General features: G+C 37.2%; 1 protein-coding gene across 4 annotated transcripts; it reads right to left on the bottom strand.

Annotated features, from left to right (window-relative positions):
- Positions 1-316: 316 nt before the first annotated feature.
- Positions 317-12,756, bottom strand: LOC147761169 (uncharacterized). Of its 4 annotated transcripts, none has more exons than XM_087015541.1 (3): positions 12,585-12,703; positions 7,191-7,437; positions 317-4,053 (listed from the first exon to the last, which is right to left on the bottom strand). In XM_087015541.1, the coding sequence occupies exon 3, from the start codon at positions 4,032-4,034 to the stop codon at positions 3,075-3,077; it is 960 nt and encodes a 319-aa protein (XP_086871667.1). In that variant the 5' UTR covers positions 4,035-4,053; positions 7,191-7,437; positions 12,585-12,703; the 3' UTR covers positions 317-3,074. The 4 variants fall into 4 exon arrangements, with proteins under 4 accessions (XP_086871667.1, XP_086871664.1, XP_086871665.1 ...); XM_087015538.1 differs by having other exon boundaries at positions 7,219-7,437; XM_087015539.1 differs by having other exon boundaries at positions 7,219-7,317; positions 12,585-12,695.
- Between the last annotated feature and the right edge of the window lie 7,890 nt (positions 12,757-20,646).

Here is a 20,646-nt window from a genome sequence, read left to right as displayed (position 1 = left end):
TAGTTGGACCCCGGGGTCAGTTGCCCCCCCCCCCCCAATCAATTTATGAATAAGTAACCAGAGGGTAAAAGAATTGATCTCATCATTCTGTAAAGTGACCGTATCCAATAGTGCTAAGAAAGCGTCGGAAGTGAGTTCAAATGAAAAAATTAGCATCTTAAAGTAACTTAATTAAAAAAAAAGACTTGATGGGGGGGGGGGGGGGGGGGACTTACCCCGGGGTCCAACTAGCCCCGGTCTTCCCTATTCGCGTCAGCTTCTTGATAACGTTTGCAGAACGTCACAGTCAAATCAAATATGACATAATAACGTGACATTGAGAGGATGGTGACTTTATTAAGAACTATTTTACAGCAGCTCCACAGTCATTACGTGTATTAATTCATTGTACAGTTTAGTACTGAAAGTGACTGTATTATCCAGTTTACCTAGTGATATCGATATTTTCAGTTTTAATGCACAGGAAATCAGTCTGTACTGTATGTATAGTAGACAGTTGAATACTGATCCCATTTCTATATTGGAAAACCAGTAGTCATCCTCTCAATTTTTTTCTCAAGCAACACATCTAGCAAAGCGAAAAAACATTAACTTAAATATCATGTTGAAAAAATTAACTTTTTATTCCTACACAAAATTTTCGAGAGCAAACCTGTAAAAATTTTTATCGCAACACGAGGGACTTCATCAGTCATATTGAGGGCACAAGACTTGGTATAATGAGCATGAGTTACTAGTGTATACTAAAAAGTTAATTTGTTTTCAACATGATTTTAAAAACAATACTACACAGGCTAACTTCCACCAGAAAAAAATTATACAAAATGTGATCATCAAACATGCAAATCTATACTCTATAAAAAAGCCTACTTGTTAAGTACATAAAATGTGTGCACATTGTGCAGGTGCAAAGGTGCATGCCTGTTTGACAGAAGTCCGTTTTCCATAACTTAAGCCTAGATTACATTTGCCATGCATTGTCCATACGGTGCCTGTAGACTCCCCAAAATCCTGTGCGAAATTGTATGAAATCGTATGGATTTACGGCCTCTACAATTTTATCAAAGTAACAATTTATTTTAAATCAAAAGCCAGTAGGCCGAAACATTATCTTAGCTGGCATCGCACGGTTCTCGTTAAGACAATGATCGTGATAATGGTTACTAAAAATCGTAGATGGCTGAGCGACAACGTATCGACCTTTGAGGAAACCGCCCGGAAAGGGTATCTAACTGCACCGAGTCTGAAAGGTGTCCGTAAGACCTCTTTTTAACCGAAAACCCGATTTTCTCTACATGTCTACAAAATGGCACGGCACTAGCCCGTAGCTAACTGATGTAAAAAATTGTGCGGAAAATCGTATATTGTGTCATCGAACGGCGTCCGTGGCAAATGTAATCTTAGCTTTAATTTTGTACAGGTGACATTCGTCCCAATTGGGCATTTATTCTGACCACGATTCGTCCGACTAGCCCTAGCCAATCATCATACGGGTCCCCGAGATTCCATTCTTAGGACTACTATATCTGTCACTTCGGAAAAATTGAACTTTCACCTGATCGCTTGGTGGTATATATAAAGCAAGTATACACTCTCAAACCATTGTTTAATAAATGATTTCTACACAAAACTTACTAGGGTACTATTACAGGCAATTGATATTAATTTTTACTTGAATGGACCGACTGCCTGTCCCAAGAATGCAAAACTCTGTAATATATAATATATATTATATACTTAGTTAAAACACTCATAATATGCGTGGCTTACAGGTCAGGACATCTTTGTGTTTCAGAAAAGACCAGATACAAGTAATTAATTAGAAAGCCAAAGTCAAAGTACATGACCTATAAAGCTATTAATAGACATCTTAACTTAATGTAGCTTAAAATAAGTGAAATATCATAGTATGTGTTATAGATTTTCAATTCATACGAAAACTACATAGCAACTTCTAATACAATCGCAACAGTTAATTCATCAAATATGATACATTTAGATCTTTTGGCTGAGGCCTACAAAACTACATAGTGATAATGGCTGAGGCCTACAAAACTACATAGTGATAACAGTATCACTGCCAGTCGCAGTTGTTGTCATCTGCTTGGCAAAGTTCCTTTCCTGTTGCAATCATTGCTTTCAGCCAAAGTTGTTGTTTTTGTTTGATAATCTTCCTTTCCTGTTGCAAAACATCGCTGTCAGACGACGGTGTCATCCGTTTTAAAATGTTCCTTTCCTGTTATCGATCAAAAATCAGTTGTGCCATCAAATACTATAATTGATGATAAAGTCATGAGACCTTGCATTTAAATTTATAAGATGATACTAAATATTAATGACATAATAATACATGCATATATCATATCTACTTGTGCAATACAGGGATCGACCTGCTAGGAACTACAGTGCAAGTCGCAAAACGCCAGGCCCTGGTTTCACACACACAAAAAAAAGAAAGAAAAAAATTATTCAGGTTCCCTCACTAGGAACTTAATTACCTAGGTTAAAAGGTCACATGGGCACATTTTACCCTATCAGGAGCAGTGTAAAAGCACTCTCACAGAAATCCTAGTCGACTTAGCCTGGGAACTGACTTAATTCTTTTTTTAAACTGGGACCAGGCTCCAGTTTCACAAAAAACACTGAGACAGTTACCTGAACTCTGGTTGTGGACTAAACATTCATTGAACAAAAGTTTTATGGAATGGGGCAAAAATTAACTTCCTATTTCCCATCAAGGCAGGAGCCCTGTCTTGGCTCTAACCTAATTTTTTTGTCATTGCCATGGGCTGGTGCTAAAACGCAACATCCAGTATGTAGTTATATTACACTTATTCATTATATTACACTTATTCATTATTTGTATGTTCCAAATGAAGAGGGAACTTTCAAAATTAGTGGATAATGTTTTAACCAAAGAATTTAACGATTGTGGGTAGGGTCAAGCATTTTAAACGGTATGCGATCATATATACTACAGAGCAGACATGGCGTTTTTACTAAGGTGACACAACACTGTATGATAGATGGATACGATGCTATTCTGTGTTTCTGACAACTGGACTAAAATCGTCTTATTCGTCCAAGGGTGGACCCCGTAAACGAAAGTAAGTCTTGAAACAAGCCGCCCCATAAGCAATCTTACAAGCAGTATCAAAAACAACAGGCTTCATTGCGAATGGGCAGCAATTAATAATATAAGAAATACATTTTGGACACATGGACTTGACCATGTAATAGGCTGGGTACAAACTTCCATAACTGTACAAAAAGTAAACCCCCAAAGCACCAGCCCACAGCACAAAGATTAAATCCATATTGTCTTTCACTTTATCAACTATGTATTTGAAGAGATAGCGCTTCTCATAGGCAGACCAAAGCGACTCAAATGGGACATCGCTGTTGAGCTCAAAGACGGCCTTTAATTGAGTTGCCTCTTCAGCTTCCCCGCATCTCCCAGTCGCCAAACATGCTGCAACTTTGTTGGGATCTTCCAGTTGTCGAATGCATTCTACCATTTCTTTTGCGGTCAGTTTCTCTTGAGAAAAGATAATACGACATGCAGCATGTCGTTTTTTCTCTTTTCTCAAGTTGTGTTCTGTCGATTCGAACTTTTTATACACAGACTCCAAGTCGTGTTCTGTCGCTTCGAGCTTTTTATACACAGACTCCAAGTCTACTCTTGTCTTTCCGATTTCTTCTCTCATTGCAGTCCGGGCTTTTTCTGAATCTTCTAATTCTTCTTTCATCTTTTTCAAGTCTGCTTCTGTGTTTCTGAGATGTGTTCTCACTTCATGTTCGGTTTCTTTTGACCGTTTGAGTTTTTCTTCTGTCTGGTCCAATTTCCTTCGCATTTCATCCTGGTCCTTTATTGACTTTCTGAGCTTTTCATTTGTCTCCTTCAAGGCTTCTTCTGTCCGTTCATTTTTATTTTCCGTGGCGATTATACGGTTTTCCAAGCTCCTTACAAGCTGTTGAAGAGCAAGCATCGGGTCTTCGCCTTCCTGGGCTATGTACTCGGGTGAGTTATCCATGTTGATTTTGTAGCGGTACCTAAAATATATTTATTTTCTGGGTGAACCTGGGCAAGAGATTTGGATATCGCTTACAAACGTAGCGCATTGACGATCACAAACTGATTGATTAGTCAAAATAACCAAACAGCATTTAAAAGACTTACAAGTTAACTGTAGAAAGTCAAGTGGGGCACGTGGGACTTTTTAAACGAACATATGAAACATTGTCAGTGGACAGATTATTAAAAGTTGTAAAAACATGGTGTATGAAATCCTTGTGAATTGTGAAAAAGTTTCACAGGTCTATATCTCTGCTGGTTTGTGCTTTTGTTCATTTGAGTTTGTTTGTGGTAAAGGCCAAAGTTTTAGAAATGTTTGTAGATATAGAATTATATTTGTGCCAAGGATGAATTTGTTTGATTTTCATAAGAATAACCTTCATTGTTTATCAGTAAAAAAAAAAAATTAATGGAGGCTACGTGAATGCCTCAAAAACTACCATTAATGACCACTCAGGAATCTGCTTAGAAAAACTGTAGAAAAATATGACATCTAGGATTTGTAGTACAAATCATGATATCCCTAGCTATGTAGTTAAAGACAATGAATGAATGTTTACAGACATGTGCCAAAACACAATTACTTTCATGTCTATGGGCATGGGGGACTCTCCATCCACGTAACCCCCCTAAATATTGCTAGTTCCCTGATTTCATGGTTATATTATTTCATTATATTTCGCAAGTCCTTGCCCTACTGAGTAATTTCATTTTCAGTCATAAAAATACGAAAAATTCGACGAAAATTGATTTGGAAAATAATCCATATTAAATGTTAAGTCTGTACACTGTAAAAAAAGTATTTAGCATTTAAACACATACAACACACGTTTAGCACCTAAACGCATTTAGAAATAGGCCTATGTGTTAAAGCTAAACACGTATAGCTTTTCAAGCTTCTCACAGAGGAAAATGCTTAACATTTTTAGCAGAGTTGCACTCTGGACTTGCACCTCAGATAACAATTAACGTTTTCATGACGTTATCAGGTGGTTACATGGTAGTTATCATGATGATAACGTTATGGAAAAAATAGACCCGTCCCATTTCTCCAACATTACTTCGAGGTCACTTGTGGAAAATCGTATTTCGTTTGAAAAATTATCGTCCTTTCAATCTCAGTGCAGCGGTCGCACGCCTTTTGTGCAGCTTCATTGAAGATTGACAGGCTGTCGGTGCAGCCCCCTACGATTTTTTCAACCTCGTGTTCGGATTAAGTAAATCAATTTCACATTTCTGCAAATAAATTACACCAAAGAGATGTACAGCTCTTTGATTACCAAACATTTAAGCATCTTAACTATTCTTATGCCTCATTAACAACCAAAATAAGGAAATGAAAGAGACCAACAACAGGTTCAACCATTATTACAGTCTCCGCAAGTCAATCGAACAATGCCTGTGCATAGTACTGCGGTCTGAGGGCTTACGATTTAAAGTATGTCAAAAGTTTAGGCTTGACAAAATCGTAGAGGCTACGGAAGCCGTGAATCCGTACGACTTCGTACGATTTTGCATGGTCACCGTCAGTATGCGAACAGACACCGCACGAAAAGGGATTTATATACGGGCAGTGTTACTGTACGAGCAGCGTACGGGCATCGCATGACAAATGTAAATGCCCCTATTTCACACAGACCACGAATTCCACTAATCGCCAGGAATTTACAAATTTCAGGATTCGTGGTTGAATCGTAATCAGTTCGTGATTGATCAAGAATTGCAAGAACTGTCTACGAATATATACGAACCTGTTAAGAACTTCACGAACTGATTACGATTCAACCATTAGATTTGTCAATTCCTGGCGATTCGTGGGATTCGTGGTCTGTGTGAAATAGGGGCAAAACGGGTTACGGGTTCTCGTAGACCGATTTGCACCGTATTTGCGCGCTTATCCTCATGTTATTCCTCATGCTGTTATTTGAGCTGTATTTCCAATTTCGCCTTTGATGGTTTTAGGAAGCGTACCCGCACGAAAACGAAGTAGATGCTCCAGCGCAGTAGACTACTGCAATCATACTGCAAACATGCTTCAAATCTGCTTCGATGTGGGAGCTAATTAGCATATTTGAAACATGCTTCTATCATGCTGCTAATCTACTGTATTAATGCTCCTTCTCTGTACAACCCTATGTAATTTTTGGAGTAGAATTGCAGTAGGCTATACTGCATTTCTACTGCAAATATGCTCCACACCACTACTGCGTTAATGCTTCTTTGCTACTTCGATACTACTGCATTTTCTTGCGGGTAATATTAGTAAAAAGTCTTAATTTTTTTAGCTTGAAGATGTGCATCTTTCGAAGTAAGTGGTCAAATATGCATGGGGGCTGCACCTACAACGTATCAAACAACAATAAAGCCGCACGGACACTGTGCATCAACTGCACAGTGGCTGAAAGGACTCTGTATATGATCGCTTTTCAACCGACAAACCGATCTTTCACGACCTGACCTCAAGGTCCTGTAGGAGAAATGACACGAAACCCGCAGGCAATGTAAACGCCAATTTACAAGTCGGTATTTTCTATCCAAATACCAATTGGCAATCAACCAATCACTACAAACTGGCATTATGAGTAAACAGTGGCTATGAAACAGGGGCCGTGACCTCATCCGGGCTTTATTTTTTTATGCGTCATAGTTTGAATGTTGTCATAAAAATAAAACGCCCAAACATGTCAGTAGCTCTGACTTCCCACAAAGACATATTATAACAAGTGATTGATTTTCAATTGGTATTCAGGTTGCAGTTAAGAATTTTAGTTTTTACAGTAAGCGACATATTGTCTGGTGCTAAGTGATGTTGTGTTTACCTCAATCATTGTATATATAGGGTATGTAATTAGTCATCTTTCTGGGTTGTTTAGCAAGGATTGGCATTGCTCCAATTGTTAATAAAAGTTTAAAAACATGTTTAAAAACTAAAAATTTGTTAACGTAGATTTGTTTAAAGTTAATTTTTATGGGGCATTCTTCGCATACAACCAATCTAAAATCCCCCATTCAGTTCACGCGGGGGTGGATACAGGGACTTTTTCTGACAGGCCTCCAAATCCCGACGATCCAAATTCCTGTAGCTATATATATTCTGAAACTCAAGTTAACTTACTACTGAAATCCGACAAGTCACCACTTACTGTTTGGGAAGTGTCTGGCCCTCCTGTTCAATGTAGTGGTGTCTTATGGTTACTCGTTTTATAGCCTTATGGACGTAGCACTGCATACGGAGCGCAGCTCTGTCGGAAAAATGACGTCAAAGTGAGGTCTTGGGTTTTTAGAGAACGCCAAATTTAGCATTCGAAAAAACCCGTGCCGTGTGAGAACCAGACAATGCTGGGGCTTTTAGCCTCCAAATCCTACAAAATATCCATGAAACTAATAAAAGACTTTGCATAAGAACTTATTATATCGTATATTATATATTTGTTATTATTGAAGATTCCAATTATTATCCAGATGTCTTTTGGTGTATGCCATGCTATGATCTTCATTAAATATATCAACTCTTACGAGATTACAAATTTTATGGTAGTGTTTGGTATTATTGTCTCGCTTTCAAAAAATTAACGCTGGCGCTCCCAACACGGAAGACGAAGTTAGAAATTTTATATTGGTCAATTTCGGTCTCACATAAGAATATCGATCCTTGCATCATTATCTGCAATTAAACTTCCTCCAATTTAAGTACATTTTGCAATATCATTTTCGATCTGTCACATGGAGCATTTTATTTCAAGAGTGGGGGAGGGATGGAAAATCCCTTGGGGCCACATATAACACTATTAAATACAAAGGAAATCCCCTCGCAACAAAGGCAAAATGAATGTTATTCTAATGAAAGTTCGATGGATTTTTTTAAAATACATACAATCAGCAAAATATTTCTAATATAATTTCTCAGTAAGCAAATTAAATTAAATCAACCAGAGTAAACACCGGCAGGCTTTGTGCATTTCACAAATTTATTTCAAACAGCGCATTTCCGCACGTGCGCAGTATTTAGAATCCTATGGTGCCCCAATGATATTATTTTGCAGACCTTCAGGTGCTTGGAATGTCAGACGATTTTTATTGGCCCTTTTAAAATAAGCTTGAAAATTTAAAGTTATCAGTAGAATACAAAGCGGCTGTGGATTTAGGGGGTGCGTCAGTGGGGTCTTGACTCCCCTTTGATTGCTGAAAAAAATCACACCAATGTTCCTCTCTTGAAATTAAGACAATTAAGACAATTCCCTGGCACCTGATCGAAGTGCTTACAACCAGTTTTATGAGGACTTTTGAATCACTTGAATAGCTGGTCCTGGTTATAGAGAAAATCCCAAATCCAAAAACGTCACCCCCCCCCCAATTGGCGCTGTAGCGTGTTGATTATGTGATAGGCAACTTTTAATTGTCCACCTCTGTGAATGCCCATAATGCGTGCTAATGGTCATGGTATGAGTTTACTTTACAGACTGATCACATTCTACAAATTCGAAGCAATTAAAGGTTGGTTGTCTATGTAAGCGGCTCGCTGGTCTGGGGAATAATTCTCACTTACGGTGCAAATCCTTTTGTCAGTTGGGTCAAATCCTTTTATCAATTTACTGCAACAAATGGGCTATCTATTTCGCAAATTTTGACATTCATCACCAGAAAATTATGTATATTTCAACTCGTTGTGGTACGTTAGTCAACGGGGTAGAATTTCTTTATGAATGCTCGAGCCGTTGGGTTCATAACTGTTTAATATACACAAGAAGAAAATTTGCACATTAAAAGTTAATTATTTTGCTTGGATTAGGAAAAAAGGCGTGTTAAATATCATCGTTATTATCGATGTAGATTGGTACGTTACTTATGACGCCATAATACAACGTCCATGTTGAATATAGTTTCGTCATAATAAGTATTAAACGTCATTTCCTAGTGATGTGTTGACTACAGTATTAACAGAAACGCAACAGAAGAAATTCATGACAGGGTAGATTAATAAAGGAAATCCTAACTTTTCCTTGTTAAAGGACTTTTTGTTTCGAATGTTGTAAGACGCTGCTGTTCGAATTTATTTTACACGCTGAGCTTTTCCAACTGAAGGACGGGGATGTTTCAATTGTTAAGAACGGTTATTTAACAAAAATGAGTATTTGCATTTTTCTTCTGCTTTCTTTTAAATCATTTTTTCAATTTATATTAATATAAGTTTGAAAAAAAAAGACTTTCACACAGAAATAAAACTTTCACAATTTCACACAGAATATAGCATATAAAGAGATTCTATAAATCGTGAATACTAATCCTTATTATGCTTCAATGATTGATGTGATGGGTATCAGCTAGTGAATGATTAATATCAGTCTGATTAATTATTTAAAGTAGTATTTTAATCATTTTTTCTGTCCTTTCATTTTTGGCAATTCTTTATAGCATTATCTGAATTCATGAAAGACTCAAATTGTTTCTGGAAATCATTGATCTAAGAAAAGGACTTCGAACTCTCGAATCACCAATGAGTCATGCTTGGAAGACGCTAAAGGTGGTGTCAAATTTACCAAACTGATAACTTGAAAGCGCGGAACTTGGGATCCTTAATTTTGGTAATTTTATGAAAGATATATTATTTCTTATAATTTTCACACAAACCAAATTATTTTTAGATTAGATTAGCGTTGATTTCCGATTCAGGTTCCTACTGGATCCTCTTTATCTGACTTTTCCTCCAAAACTAACTTGTGACTTCCGATGATGTTGATTTCGGACCTATAATTGTCATATTTGAGTTCCTGGTCATCCCACCACTTGTCTAATCTGTTCTTAAAAGAGTTAAGGCTTTTTGCCCTGACAACTTGATCGGGTAGGCTATTCCATATTTGTGTTGTACGCACAGTGAAGCTGTATTTTCTCAAGTCTAATTTGGCTCTTTGAGGGAATAGCTTGAAACAATTTCCTCTATTACCAGACCTATGTGAATGACTGGACCATAATTTGATAAAGTCTCTAGTTGATTCGTCCTATCTCCCAGTGACTAGTTTGTACATCTCAATCATGTCCCCTCTCACCCTCCTATATCAAAGTGCTGGTAGCCCAAGTTTACATAATCTTTCTGGGGGACCCTGTATATTATATCCAATTACCATGATACAGAGTCCGGGACCCTTTATTTCAGAAACCAGGGGTCCTACGGACCCTTGGTTTCTGAAATAACGGGTCCCGGATTTTCTGTCATACATGGGGGACCTTCTGGTACAGGTGTCAAGCAACACAGAGTCCTGCCATTCTAGGGTCCGGCGGACCCGGTGTTTTAAAACTGAGAGTCCGGCGGACTCCCTGTCTCGAAATAACGGGTCCCGGACTCTATGTTCTGAAATGTAGAGTCCCCCTAGACACTCTATTTCAGTACGGAAAGTCCTAGGACCCTACGTTTTAATACCGAAAGTCCGCATTGAAGAGCAATAATGAAATCTCACACTTAAAACTTGCAATTTAAAAATGAAATTGAACATGATGTTAACTGATATGGAGGTAATAATTATAAGAATTAAAGGTAAAAAAAACATTATTAACCTCTGTTAAAGTGTAACGAGTAGTATAAACGTGCATTGTTCGCATTTCATAAACTTTAATTTGCAGGATTATCTTTTGTATGCAATTGAGAAAGAACATAACTTAAGAAATATAAATTTATTCAGAATACATAAGTGCCTTTGGTGAACTTCCTGATTTTACAAAAACAAGTTTATTTTATTAATCAGTATAGTAATTGTTTTTTCTCCTCATTGTCCGTTGTCACCCGCATTTCCATCATCATGCAAACTTAATAAAACATCTGTGCCAGTGCTTCGTCTAAAATGAGAAAAATATAATCCATCGTTTCACAAAATAAATATTTTTTAAAGTACATGTAGATATCAAATCCTTTCTTGTTGATACAATCTTGCTTTATTGTTGTCCATATAATACACAATGGAAAACACTTTAATTAAGATTTCTAATGTTATTGAGAAACATGGAATACATTCCTTTTGGGTTGATTTCATTTTAATTTAGGGTATGCAACTTAAATTAAAACTTTATATAAATTGTTAAACAAAATTAAAAGAGTACATTTTCAATTACACTCCATAAGCATGTATATTTAATAACTAATTAATGTCGTCAGTTTCCAGAAAATACATATTTTGCACAATTTGGCATTGATGCACTGTATAACGCAAGCTGTCACACATTTATGAGTGGTAGTCATTGTAGCCTAAAATACGCATATAGTCTAGAGAAAAGAAACGTTTTGCACAGTTTAGCATCGATTCATTGTGTACCACTAGCTTACACACATGGACGAGTGGTATTCAAATAAGTCACGTGTATATATAGTCTTAAGCATCACAATGCAATGGGATATGTGTGACGTTTAATTAAAAAAAGGTATGAAGTGTAATCAAAAGTTAGTATAACAGATTTTATTGCGGAATTAAACACAATAAATGGACAGTAAGTTGAATATTTAACTATAGATTTAAAACAAAAGAGTGAAAATAGAGGCGTTATAAAGTCATCTCCAGTGTTGGACTCGAACCAACATATTGTTAAATTACTTCATACTTTCCTGTCATTGGATACTCATAACCCGTGTCGCTGTCCACTACACCAGCAGGTCGTTGTGCAAACCACCCCCGTTTTCTTATATTATATTTACTTGCATCAAGGGTTTGCTTTATTATAAATATATTATACCCAGATTTTATTAAATATCTACTGTTCTACAGTAGGACCCTAGCTTTTATATCCAGTTCTTCTGTATGACGGGCGGACTCTGTGTTTCGTAATAGCTGTCATGAAACGTAGGGTCCGGTTAAATGCAGGGTCCGGGGGACCCTGTATATTATATCCAATTAACATGATACAGAGTCCGGGACCCTTTATTTCAGAAACCAGGGGTCCTGGTTTCTGAAATAACGGGTCCCGGACTTTCTGTCATGGGGGACCTTCTGGTACATGACACCGGTAAGAAAGGCATCGAAAGCCCTATTGACAAGCACAGATTTTAGTTTTACTACAATAACGGCCGTTTTAGTGGTAAAATACAATAGAATGTATTTCCATGCGTTGTTTACAATGTATTTCTTGCGGAATTTTGAATCTCAAAGGAAGAGTTATTATTGCTTTAAATGAGACAAATTTTCGCAGGGGGAGACATTTGAATACGTGCATGCAATTATCATTCATCATCATCATTTTGCTACGCTCATTTGTCTCGCATGCCATTGTCGTGAAATAAACCCTATTTCTTCGCCTTTTTTGCTAGGTTACATTTTCAGGCCTACCCAACTACCAGACTCGGTACATAAGGATCCTGAATTAACCGGTATATCGGACCACACTACCCGTTTTCAAGGTGTGTGTCAGATCGCATTCCAGTATCTACCGGTATACCCTGAACCTCAAGTTAACTTACTACTGAAATCCAACAGTACTAAATTCGTTCTAAATGCCTAAAAGGCCTTCATGTACTAATATCACCACTTACTGTTAAGGAAGTGTATGGCCTTCTTGTTGATCAATGAGGTAGTTTCTTGTGGCCCCTCGTTTTAGAGCCTTCTGTACCGGTGCGAAGCACTGAGCATTGAGCGCAGCTCGCTAGACAAAAGGCAGTCAAAGGTATCTCTTAGTTTTTATAGGGCGCCAAATTTAGCACATGAAAAGAAAAATCGTGCCTCGATATGAGAACCAGACAATGCTGGTCTTTTTAACCTCCAAATCCTACAAAATATCAATGAAACTATTAAAAGGCCTCGCATAAGAACTTATTATATCGTATATTATATATTTTTATTGAAGATTCCAATTATAAACGAGACGTCTTTTAATGTGTGCCATGCTAGGAACTTCATTAAAAAGATATCAATTTTTACGAGATTACTAATTGTATGGTAGTAGTGTTTGGTTCTATTGCCTCGCTTTCAAACAATTAAAACTGGCGCTCCAAACACGAAGTTTAAATTTTTATATTGGTCAATTTCGGTCTCACATTAGAATATCGATCATCGCAGCAATATCTGCAAGTAAACTCCTCCAATTTTAGTACATTTTGCAATATCATTTTCGATCTGCCACACAGAACATTTTATTTCAAGAGTGGGGGAGGGATGGAAAATCCCTTGGGGCCACATATAACACTATTAAATACAAAGGAAATCCCTTTGCAATAAAGGCAAAATGAATGTTATTCTAATGAAAGTTCGATGGATTTACTTACATACTTACATGGATTTACTTAAAATACATACAAGCAGCAAAACATTTCAAATATAATTTCTAAAAACGACACCAGAAAGCAAATTAATTAAATCAACCAGACGGTGAACACCGACAGGCTTTTTTCAGTTTCACAAATTTATTTCAAACAGTGCATTTCCGCACGTGCGCAGTAGTTAGAATCCTGTGGTGTCCCAATTACGTTATTTTGCAGACTTGCAGGTGCTTGGAATGTCAGACGAGTTTTATTGGCCATTTTAAAATAAGCTTGGAATTTTACAGTTATAAGTAAAATACATAGCAGTGTTGGATTTAGGGGGTGCAACAGAGGGGTCTACCCCAGGATCCAGATTCCGGTATTGCCAGCTCGATCTTGATTTCATATATAAGCCAAATCAACAATACCACTGTGAAGCTATCGCGTGAAAACGCTTCAATAGTTAACAATCTAGCTTCACAGTGGCCCTGACACTCAGGGTAGTGGTGTCCTGAGTTCACTTTGATATCTGAAAAAAAATCACACCAATGTTCCCCTCTTGAAATTAGAATTTTGACTATCTGAATCATGGTTCTATACCGTACCAAAGGCAACGTTCACCCTGTAAAATACCAAAATATTCCGGGTCCCTTTGGCGGCCCCGAACCCCACACCAAGTGGGTGGGGGGGGTGGGGGGTGGGGGGCGGCTATGTATTCATGGCTATGTATTCATGGCTATGTATCCCCCCCCATTCAAATAATCCTGGATCTGCTTCTGGTAAGAGCGAAATACAAAATACATGAATTTGCGAAATACAATTAAAAGACAGTCTCAGCGCGTTAAACCCTTAAAATAGCACGAAAATGAATTTTCCTGGAAATCTCACCAATTTCCCCATAATGACCAAGGTATATCCTATCCAAAACCGTTGAGAAAATGAACCTACCTAATACCGTTTTTAAGTTCCATTAAATAATAAAAGACGACTCGTCTTAAATACTCAGCTACCACCTCACAGTACGGCTTCAGAACGCGCAATTTCTCGCTAAGTCTCGCGGTTTACTATGAATGAAGTACTACGGCTGAGACCCGGATGTTACTATTTGGCGCCAAAACAGCAAACATGGCTCAGACGCGCGTCAAGTCTGAAGAGGAGAGCGACAAAAGGGGACGAAAGAAAATAGCCACTCCAGTTCGAAAGATACGAAAGAAAATTAGAGACAGACGAAGAAGCACTCAGACTGTGTATGTTGGGAGGGAGGTGGGGCGGTGGAGGACACTTAAAGCTGAGTTAGGACTCACATACGAGGCAATGGCGAAACTACTCCTCGACACGTGAGTATGCGCTTCACAGGTCTCAAGTGTGTCTGATTATCATATTATCCTGTTCACAATAAATGACAATATTTGTGCTCATACAAAGTTGGTTTCGTGTATAAGAGCGTTTTGGGCTTTACGTTGTCTATTTTTGATCGGTACATGTACCGGAAAGATGGACAGGCGGCACTTACATGTCTGACAAGTTTCCCTGTGTAGTCGTGACGTCTATCTCATTCTGACTGAAGCCTGCTGTGATTGGTCGTAAGCGTGGGAAAATCGAGGTCGTGACCTTGAGCCGGAAGTACTTCTGGCTGTGCTCCGAAATCATGATAAATAGTTTTCGTTTTCTAATTCTTTATTCTAGTTGTCTTAACAGGACTTTTGTGACCCAGACTTATTAATATAATAATAAACAATCTCACAAAACACAAATCTGATCAAAGCTTTACATAGAACCTGCTTCTATACATTAATCTAACCCACTGAGACTGTCTTTAAAGAAATCACGCTCGGCTGTTACCTTCATTAGAAAAAAATCGCTACATGATTTAAAAATCGGGTGCATAGATTTTTAAACCACATAAAACGATTTTTGAGTGCCACACTAGTCTCCCATGAAACAAAAAACATATTTCTAATTCAAAAACCATCAAAGTTAATTTAAGTATTCAAAAAAAAAAAAAAAAAAAAAAAATGCCGATTAAGCCCCATGTGGTGCCACAGAGTCACTTTATTAATGGCAATCGTTTTTTAGGCAATCAAGGTGCAGCTGAGTGTGAAAAAAATAAAATAGTTCAAACAGCCGGTTAGTTGACTGGCCAGTGTTTAACTGGATAAAATATTTAAAAGTCAGTTAAAGTGATAATAACTCTTCGTTTCGGCCAAAAAATGAATTTTCCTGGAGTAAACAACAATTTTCCCATACCAATGGTTAATGAATCCATTTTTACATTCAAAGTTAGGCCCTGTTTTTTTTCTAAAAAGTATGGTTTTTTGTTAAAATCTCTTAAGAGATTTTAACAGAGTATAGCCATCAATGGAGGTCACGTGGTCTAAAGACAAGCTCAGATATCAGAATAATAGCTATAACAGCCGTTTTTTGAGGGAAAACAGAATATATTATATTTTTATGAGTCATTCACAATGTTTTTATTGTGAAATACAGATTTCATACAAAGAGTCTATTTTCCGATGATCATTGGTAAGCAAAAATAATTAAGAGAGGGCTAGAGGCTAGTTGCGCCTCGATGCTAGGCCAAATTGCCCAAGTTGCATAGATAATGATTTTAAAAATCTAACGACTGCATCGAGCTGTTGTCGAAAATGGATCGATAGTATGACGGTTGCTGTCACGGGTAGCTAGCAACGGATTTTTCTTTTTTTGCGTATCTCAAAAAGAGAACAAGAAAATCGAAAGAGCGCGTGTAACAACAAGCAATTCAAGGGAGAATGCGTATTTCGAGCAAGTCCAATGTGTCGGAAAAGATTCATCTTAGCGCTGATCACAGTCAAGAGCGACTATCAAAACAGCTTAAGCGGAACAATAGGCACCGCTTTGACGATCGCTGTTTAAACCCCCTTTACACCGGACGGCGTCCTTTCTGCGTCCTTTGTGCGACCATGAAACTGGCCAGGACGCCGTCGGACGCTCAAAGAACGCACAGTGATCGCCAAGGTCGTACAAAGAACGTTCAAGCATCGCCGAAGACGCCATGTTCATGAGCATGTTCAAAACAATCGCAGAGAGAACGCGATAGAGAATGGTCGCTCAATGGACGCAGAAATGACGTCGTGGTCGCAGAGAGGACGCACAAGCATCGCCGCGGTCGCAGAGAGGACGCACAAGAATCGCCGCGGTAGTAGAAAGGAGGCATAAGCATCGTTTTGTTGCAGAATAAAAACTCAAAGATCGTTCAGTGTACGGCACGTAAAACGTTATTTTTTCACTCTCAAACGGGGCCGTGCTGAGGTATTTTTCACCAGACAGGAATTCTAAGGGCAACAGTGGTCTCATATCAACCTCCGATTGTTTTTTCCCCTAAAATTCATGAAACGATCCACTTTTTAGGTTATTATAAAACGAATATTTTGCCTTTTTCACAAGATGCATTAATTGTCAGAACTTTTTGCAGAATGCGTCATTTAAAAACGGATTCAAATATTCTATGTTGTGTCAGTCACACTTTCTCGTTTTTGGCGCCTGTCCATCCCCTTATAAGGATAACAATGAGCATCTGGCTGATTATCAGTCCATGCAGACCTTGCATCACTATAGTTTAAAGCGTTTATTCTCATTTATTTGTTTTGTGTGCTGTAAGTGTTCTTTATTGGATGAGCTGGTTAGAACCGATGAAAAAATATGAGTTAGAAGGACGCTCAAACAACGCTCATCGGTTAAGCAGGATGCACAATGATCGTAGAATAGACGCCACTGATCGCCGATGAAGGTACAGAAAACGCAGCAAGAATGCTCAATGGTCGCTCAAACATCTCAATATACACCTTGGGTTGCACAGGGGGCGTACAGTGGGGGCAGGCAGGTTGCTCGCAGTTTTACGTGTAAAATCAAGCTTCGGTCGTTCAAAGGACGCACAAGGGACGCAGAGGCCTTTACACTGAGACACGATTTAATTGCTTTGGCAACCGTTGAGAGTCCTGGCCAAATTTTTGAAGGGACGCAGAAAGGACACCGTCAAGTGTAAAGGGGCCCTTATGACAAAGGGGGCATGGCGCATCCCTTTTCTATTGTTTCTCTAGTCGTGCTGATGCTGCTAAGGTCCGCCCACCGAGTTTACCTATGCCAACGGCCCTTGACAACGAAGGCGGGGCATAGACCAGTGCCGATGTGTGCAGCATCAGAATTCCCAGAAAAAATTTTTTTGTTCAAGATGTAAAAAATTTATTCTGTTAAATGTTAGATACACATTTAACCAATAATTAGGCATAAAAAACCAAAAATGACGATTTTTAGTCATATTTGGGTACATTAATCCCTTAACAGGAATTAAATTGGCCTCACACTAGGAGTCAAATTTTGCGGTGTCTGATAATAAGTCGGAGTCATGCTGTTTGAGTTACTTGAGTTATATACTGTATTATTGTTTGAATTTCAATCAAAATCTTTGTAAATTGTGTATGCATTGTAAGATATATGAATAATGTAATTAAGAATTTTTTTTACTGTGGGTGTGAAATTATTTTCATCAGTTTTTTGTATTTATTGCCATTTTGATCTCTTGGTAATTTTATTCAGTGTCAGTGGTATATTAATTATTTAGATATGATGTCATGAATTCCCGCGATGGTTACGCAATTACAAAATTTCAACCACGACGTCATCTCAGCACACGCGCTCCGTTCTGAATATTTTCCTACGCGCAGCCAGTTGCCATATGACTGAATACTCTGATGATATGAACACGGAATTTGGCAGGCTGAAGAAGTATAAAATGTCTAGGATGTCAGACGCACACAGGACACGCTAGACTGCTATTATAGCACACTGCAATCTACTGTAATGCAAAGGGAAATTACGATCAAACCTTATGTGTATTTCTAAACAAAAACATTTATTATATGTTTTATTATAATTTAATTTCGTCAGTAAAAACATCGAAGTCATTAAATAATGCAAGGTGCGTTACATCGATTGAGAGCAAAATAACAATTCTACTTTAATTTTTAATAATTTCTCCTTAATAACTATTCAAAGCTGTTGAGAAAATCAGGAACAATAGACCTGATTTTAGGCACTCAATTTCAGTTCATTTTTCACATTGGCATTTTCAGTGTGGGACTTTTCTTTATTATTTTGTAATTTATAAGAATGATTCTTAGAACTGATTTTCATTTAGACAAATAAAAGATTGAACATGAATCCCTTAAAATAGCTTATTGTGTTAAAACCAGTTTTTACCATCGTCTAAAGTAGTTTTGAAGATTATTGACCACAAAGTCATTATTTTGAAAATTATTTTATCCCCCCCCCCGACCTCTGACAAAAATGAATTGTTTGAAAAACAAGTTATTAAAAAAACCCTGCCTTACATATTGATAATTCTCTGGGCATTTTCAATCTAAACATCTTCAATTATTCTCTTTGATGCTTTCACTTCCTTGTTTTCAATGTAAACACCTATTGATTATCAATGAATCTTTACAAAATGGCTTTGTGTGAAATCCGATTCATGTTATGACTCGAGGTTAATCATTTTGCGTCATCACATCCTATGCGACATATTCGTAGTTCACCAAACAAACAAACAAACAGCACACTCAATAAAAAACAACATACCGATGTAAATAACACAGGGTCTAATTAGAGTGTAAATTTTACATCTTTTGCCTTTATAATTTTTAATATCTTATTTATTTAAGCTTGACTTTATAAGCCTAAATTTGCAGACGTATATTGGATCAACATGCAAGGTCAAATAAACTTGCTTTGTGCGTTTTCCTACCGTTTATTAATGTAGTGATGTCTCGTGGTTCTCGATTTAGAGCCTTCTGTGTATGGCACAGTGGTTGGAGCCCAGCTCAGTGAGAAAAAAGGCTGCAAGCGTTCATTTTTCACATATTGGCTTTTTTAATATGGGACTTGAAATTTCTATGGGAATTAAGTCATATAATCTCCAAATGGTCATGCTACATGATGTAGATGACTAAAATTTGGTGATGATTTTCCAGTTAATCATCACATAATATTGAATCAATATTGACAAGGAACTATTTTGTACACTACCACCACAAATGCATGGAAAGGCAAACTGTTTTCTTTATTATTTTGTAATTTATAAGAATGATTCTTAGAACTGATATTCATTTAGAACAAATAAAAGATTTAACATGAATTGCTTTTTTTTAATCCTTTAAAATAGCTTATGGTGTTAAAACCATTTCTTACCATCGTCTAAAGTAGTTTTGAAGATTTGTGACCAAAAAGTCATTATTTAAAAAATAATTTTTATTCCCCCCTCTGACCTCTTACAAAAATGACTTTTTTGAAAAACAAGTAATTAAAAAACGTATTGATGATTCTCTGTTTGATGCTTTCACAAGGGCATATATATATATATATATATATATATATATATATATATATATATATATATCGATAATATATCATTAATTCTCTGGGCATTTTCACTAAACATCTTTTTACAATCACGTAAGTTATCAATTATTCTCTTTGATGCTTTCACTTCGGTGTTTTCAATATCAACACATATTTATTATCAATCAATCTTTACAAAAGGCTTTGTGTGAAATACCAATCATGATATGATTCGAGGTTAATTCTTTTACGTCATCACCTGTAGTTCACCAAACAAACAGGACATTTAATAAAATTAAACAACAGATAGAAATAAATCACATAGGGTCCAACTGAAGTGTAAATTTTACATCTTTTACCTTTATATATTTTAGAATGATATTATTTTAAGCTTGAGTGCTACCTCGTCGACATAAACTAACCAAATGACACCAAACTTCGGCTACACACATTTAAATAGACAGGTAATAGAAGGGCTGAAAAGGGATATCCCTACTTAACCCCTTCCACACGAGGCTCACTACTTATCAATCAACCCTCGTAGCTGCTAAAACTGCGGGTAAATATCTCCGCAGCTACAAAGCTGAATGACTTCTCACTGAATGCAACTCGATAGAATTAGTCCCCAAAACATCTTTCATAAAATATAAATGTGTGTGCCTACATACACAGTAGCTAAGACATTCCTTAACTCTGGACATCTGTTATCACCTTGCCTTGGTGACCTACTTAGGGTCAAAATGTGCAGACAAGACCAAAACTAAGACTAATTTCCTATAAACGAAACGTTGATGTATTACCAAAAAGTTAATACCACCACTTAAACAAACCATTTGCTACATAAATACAATTAATTATCTTTATTACGGTTTACTGATGATTCTCAAGGTAACCGAAAGATTCATAGGTCTGAAATATACCCTGAATGGATTCAATTTCTGGCTGTTTTTGTGAAATGTTCATTTTTCACATATTGGCATTT

This window comes from Lingula anatina, chromosome 6 (genome assembly GCF_051362555.1).
Source record: "Lingula anatina isolate TDL-2025a chromosome 6, LinAna3.0, whole genome shotgun sequence".
Classification (NCBI taxonomy): Eukaryota; Metazoa; Brachiopoda; class Lingulata; order Lingulida; family Lingulidae; genus Lingula; species Lingula anatina.
The sequence above is the reverse complement of the archived record's forward strand: the minus strand, read 5'-3'. Positions and strand labels throughout refer to the sequence as shown.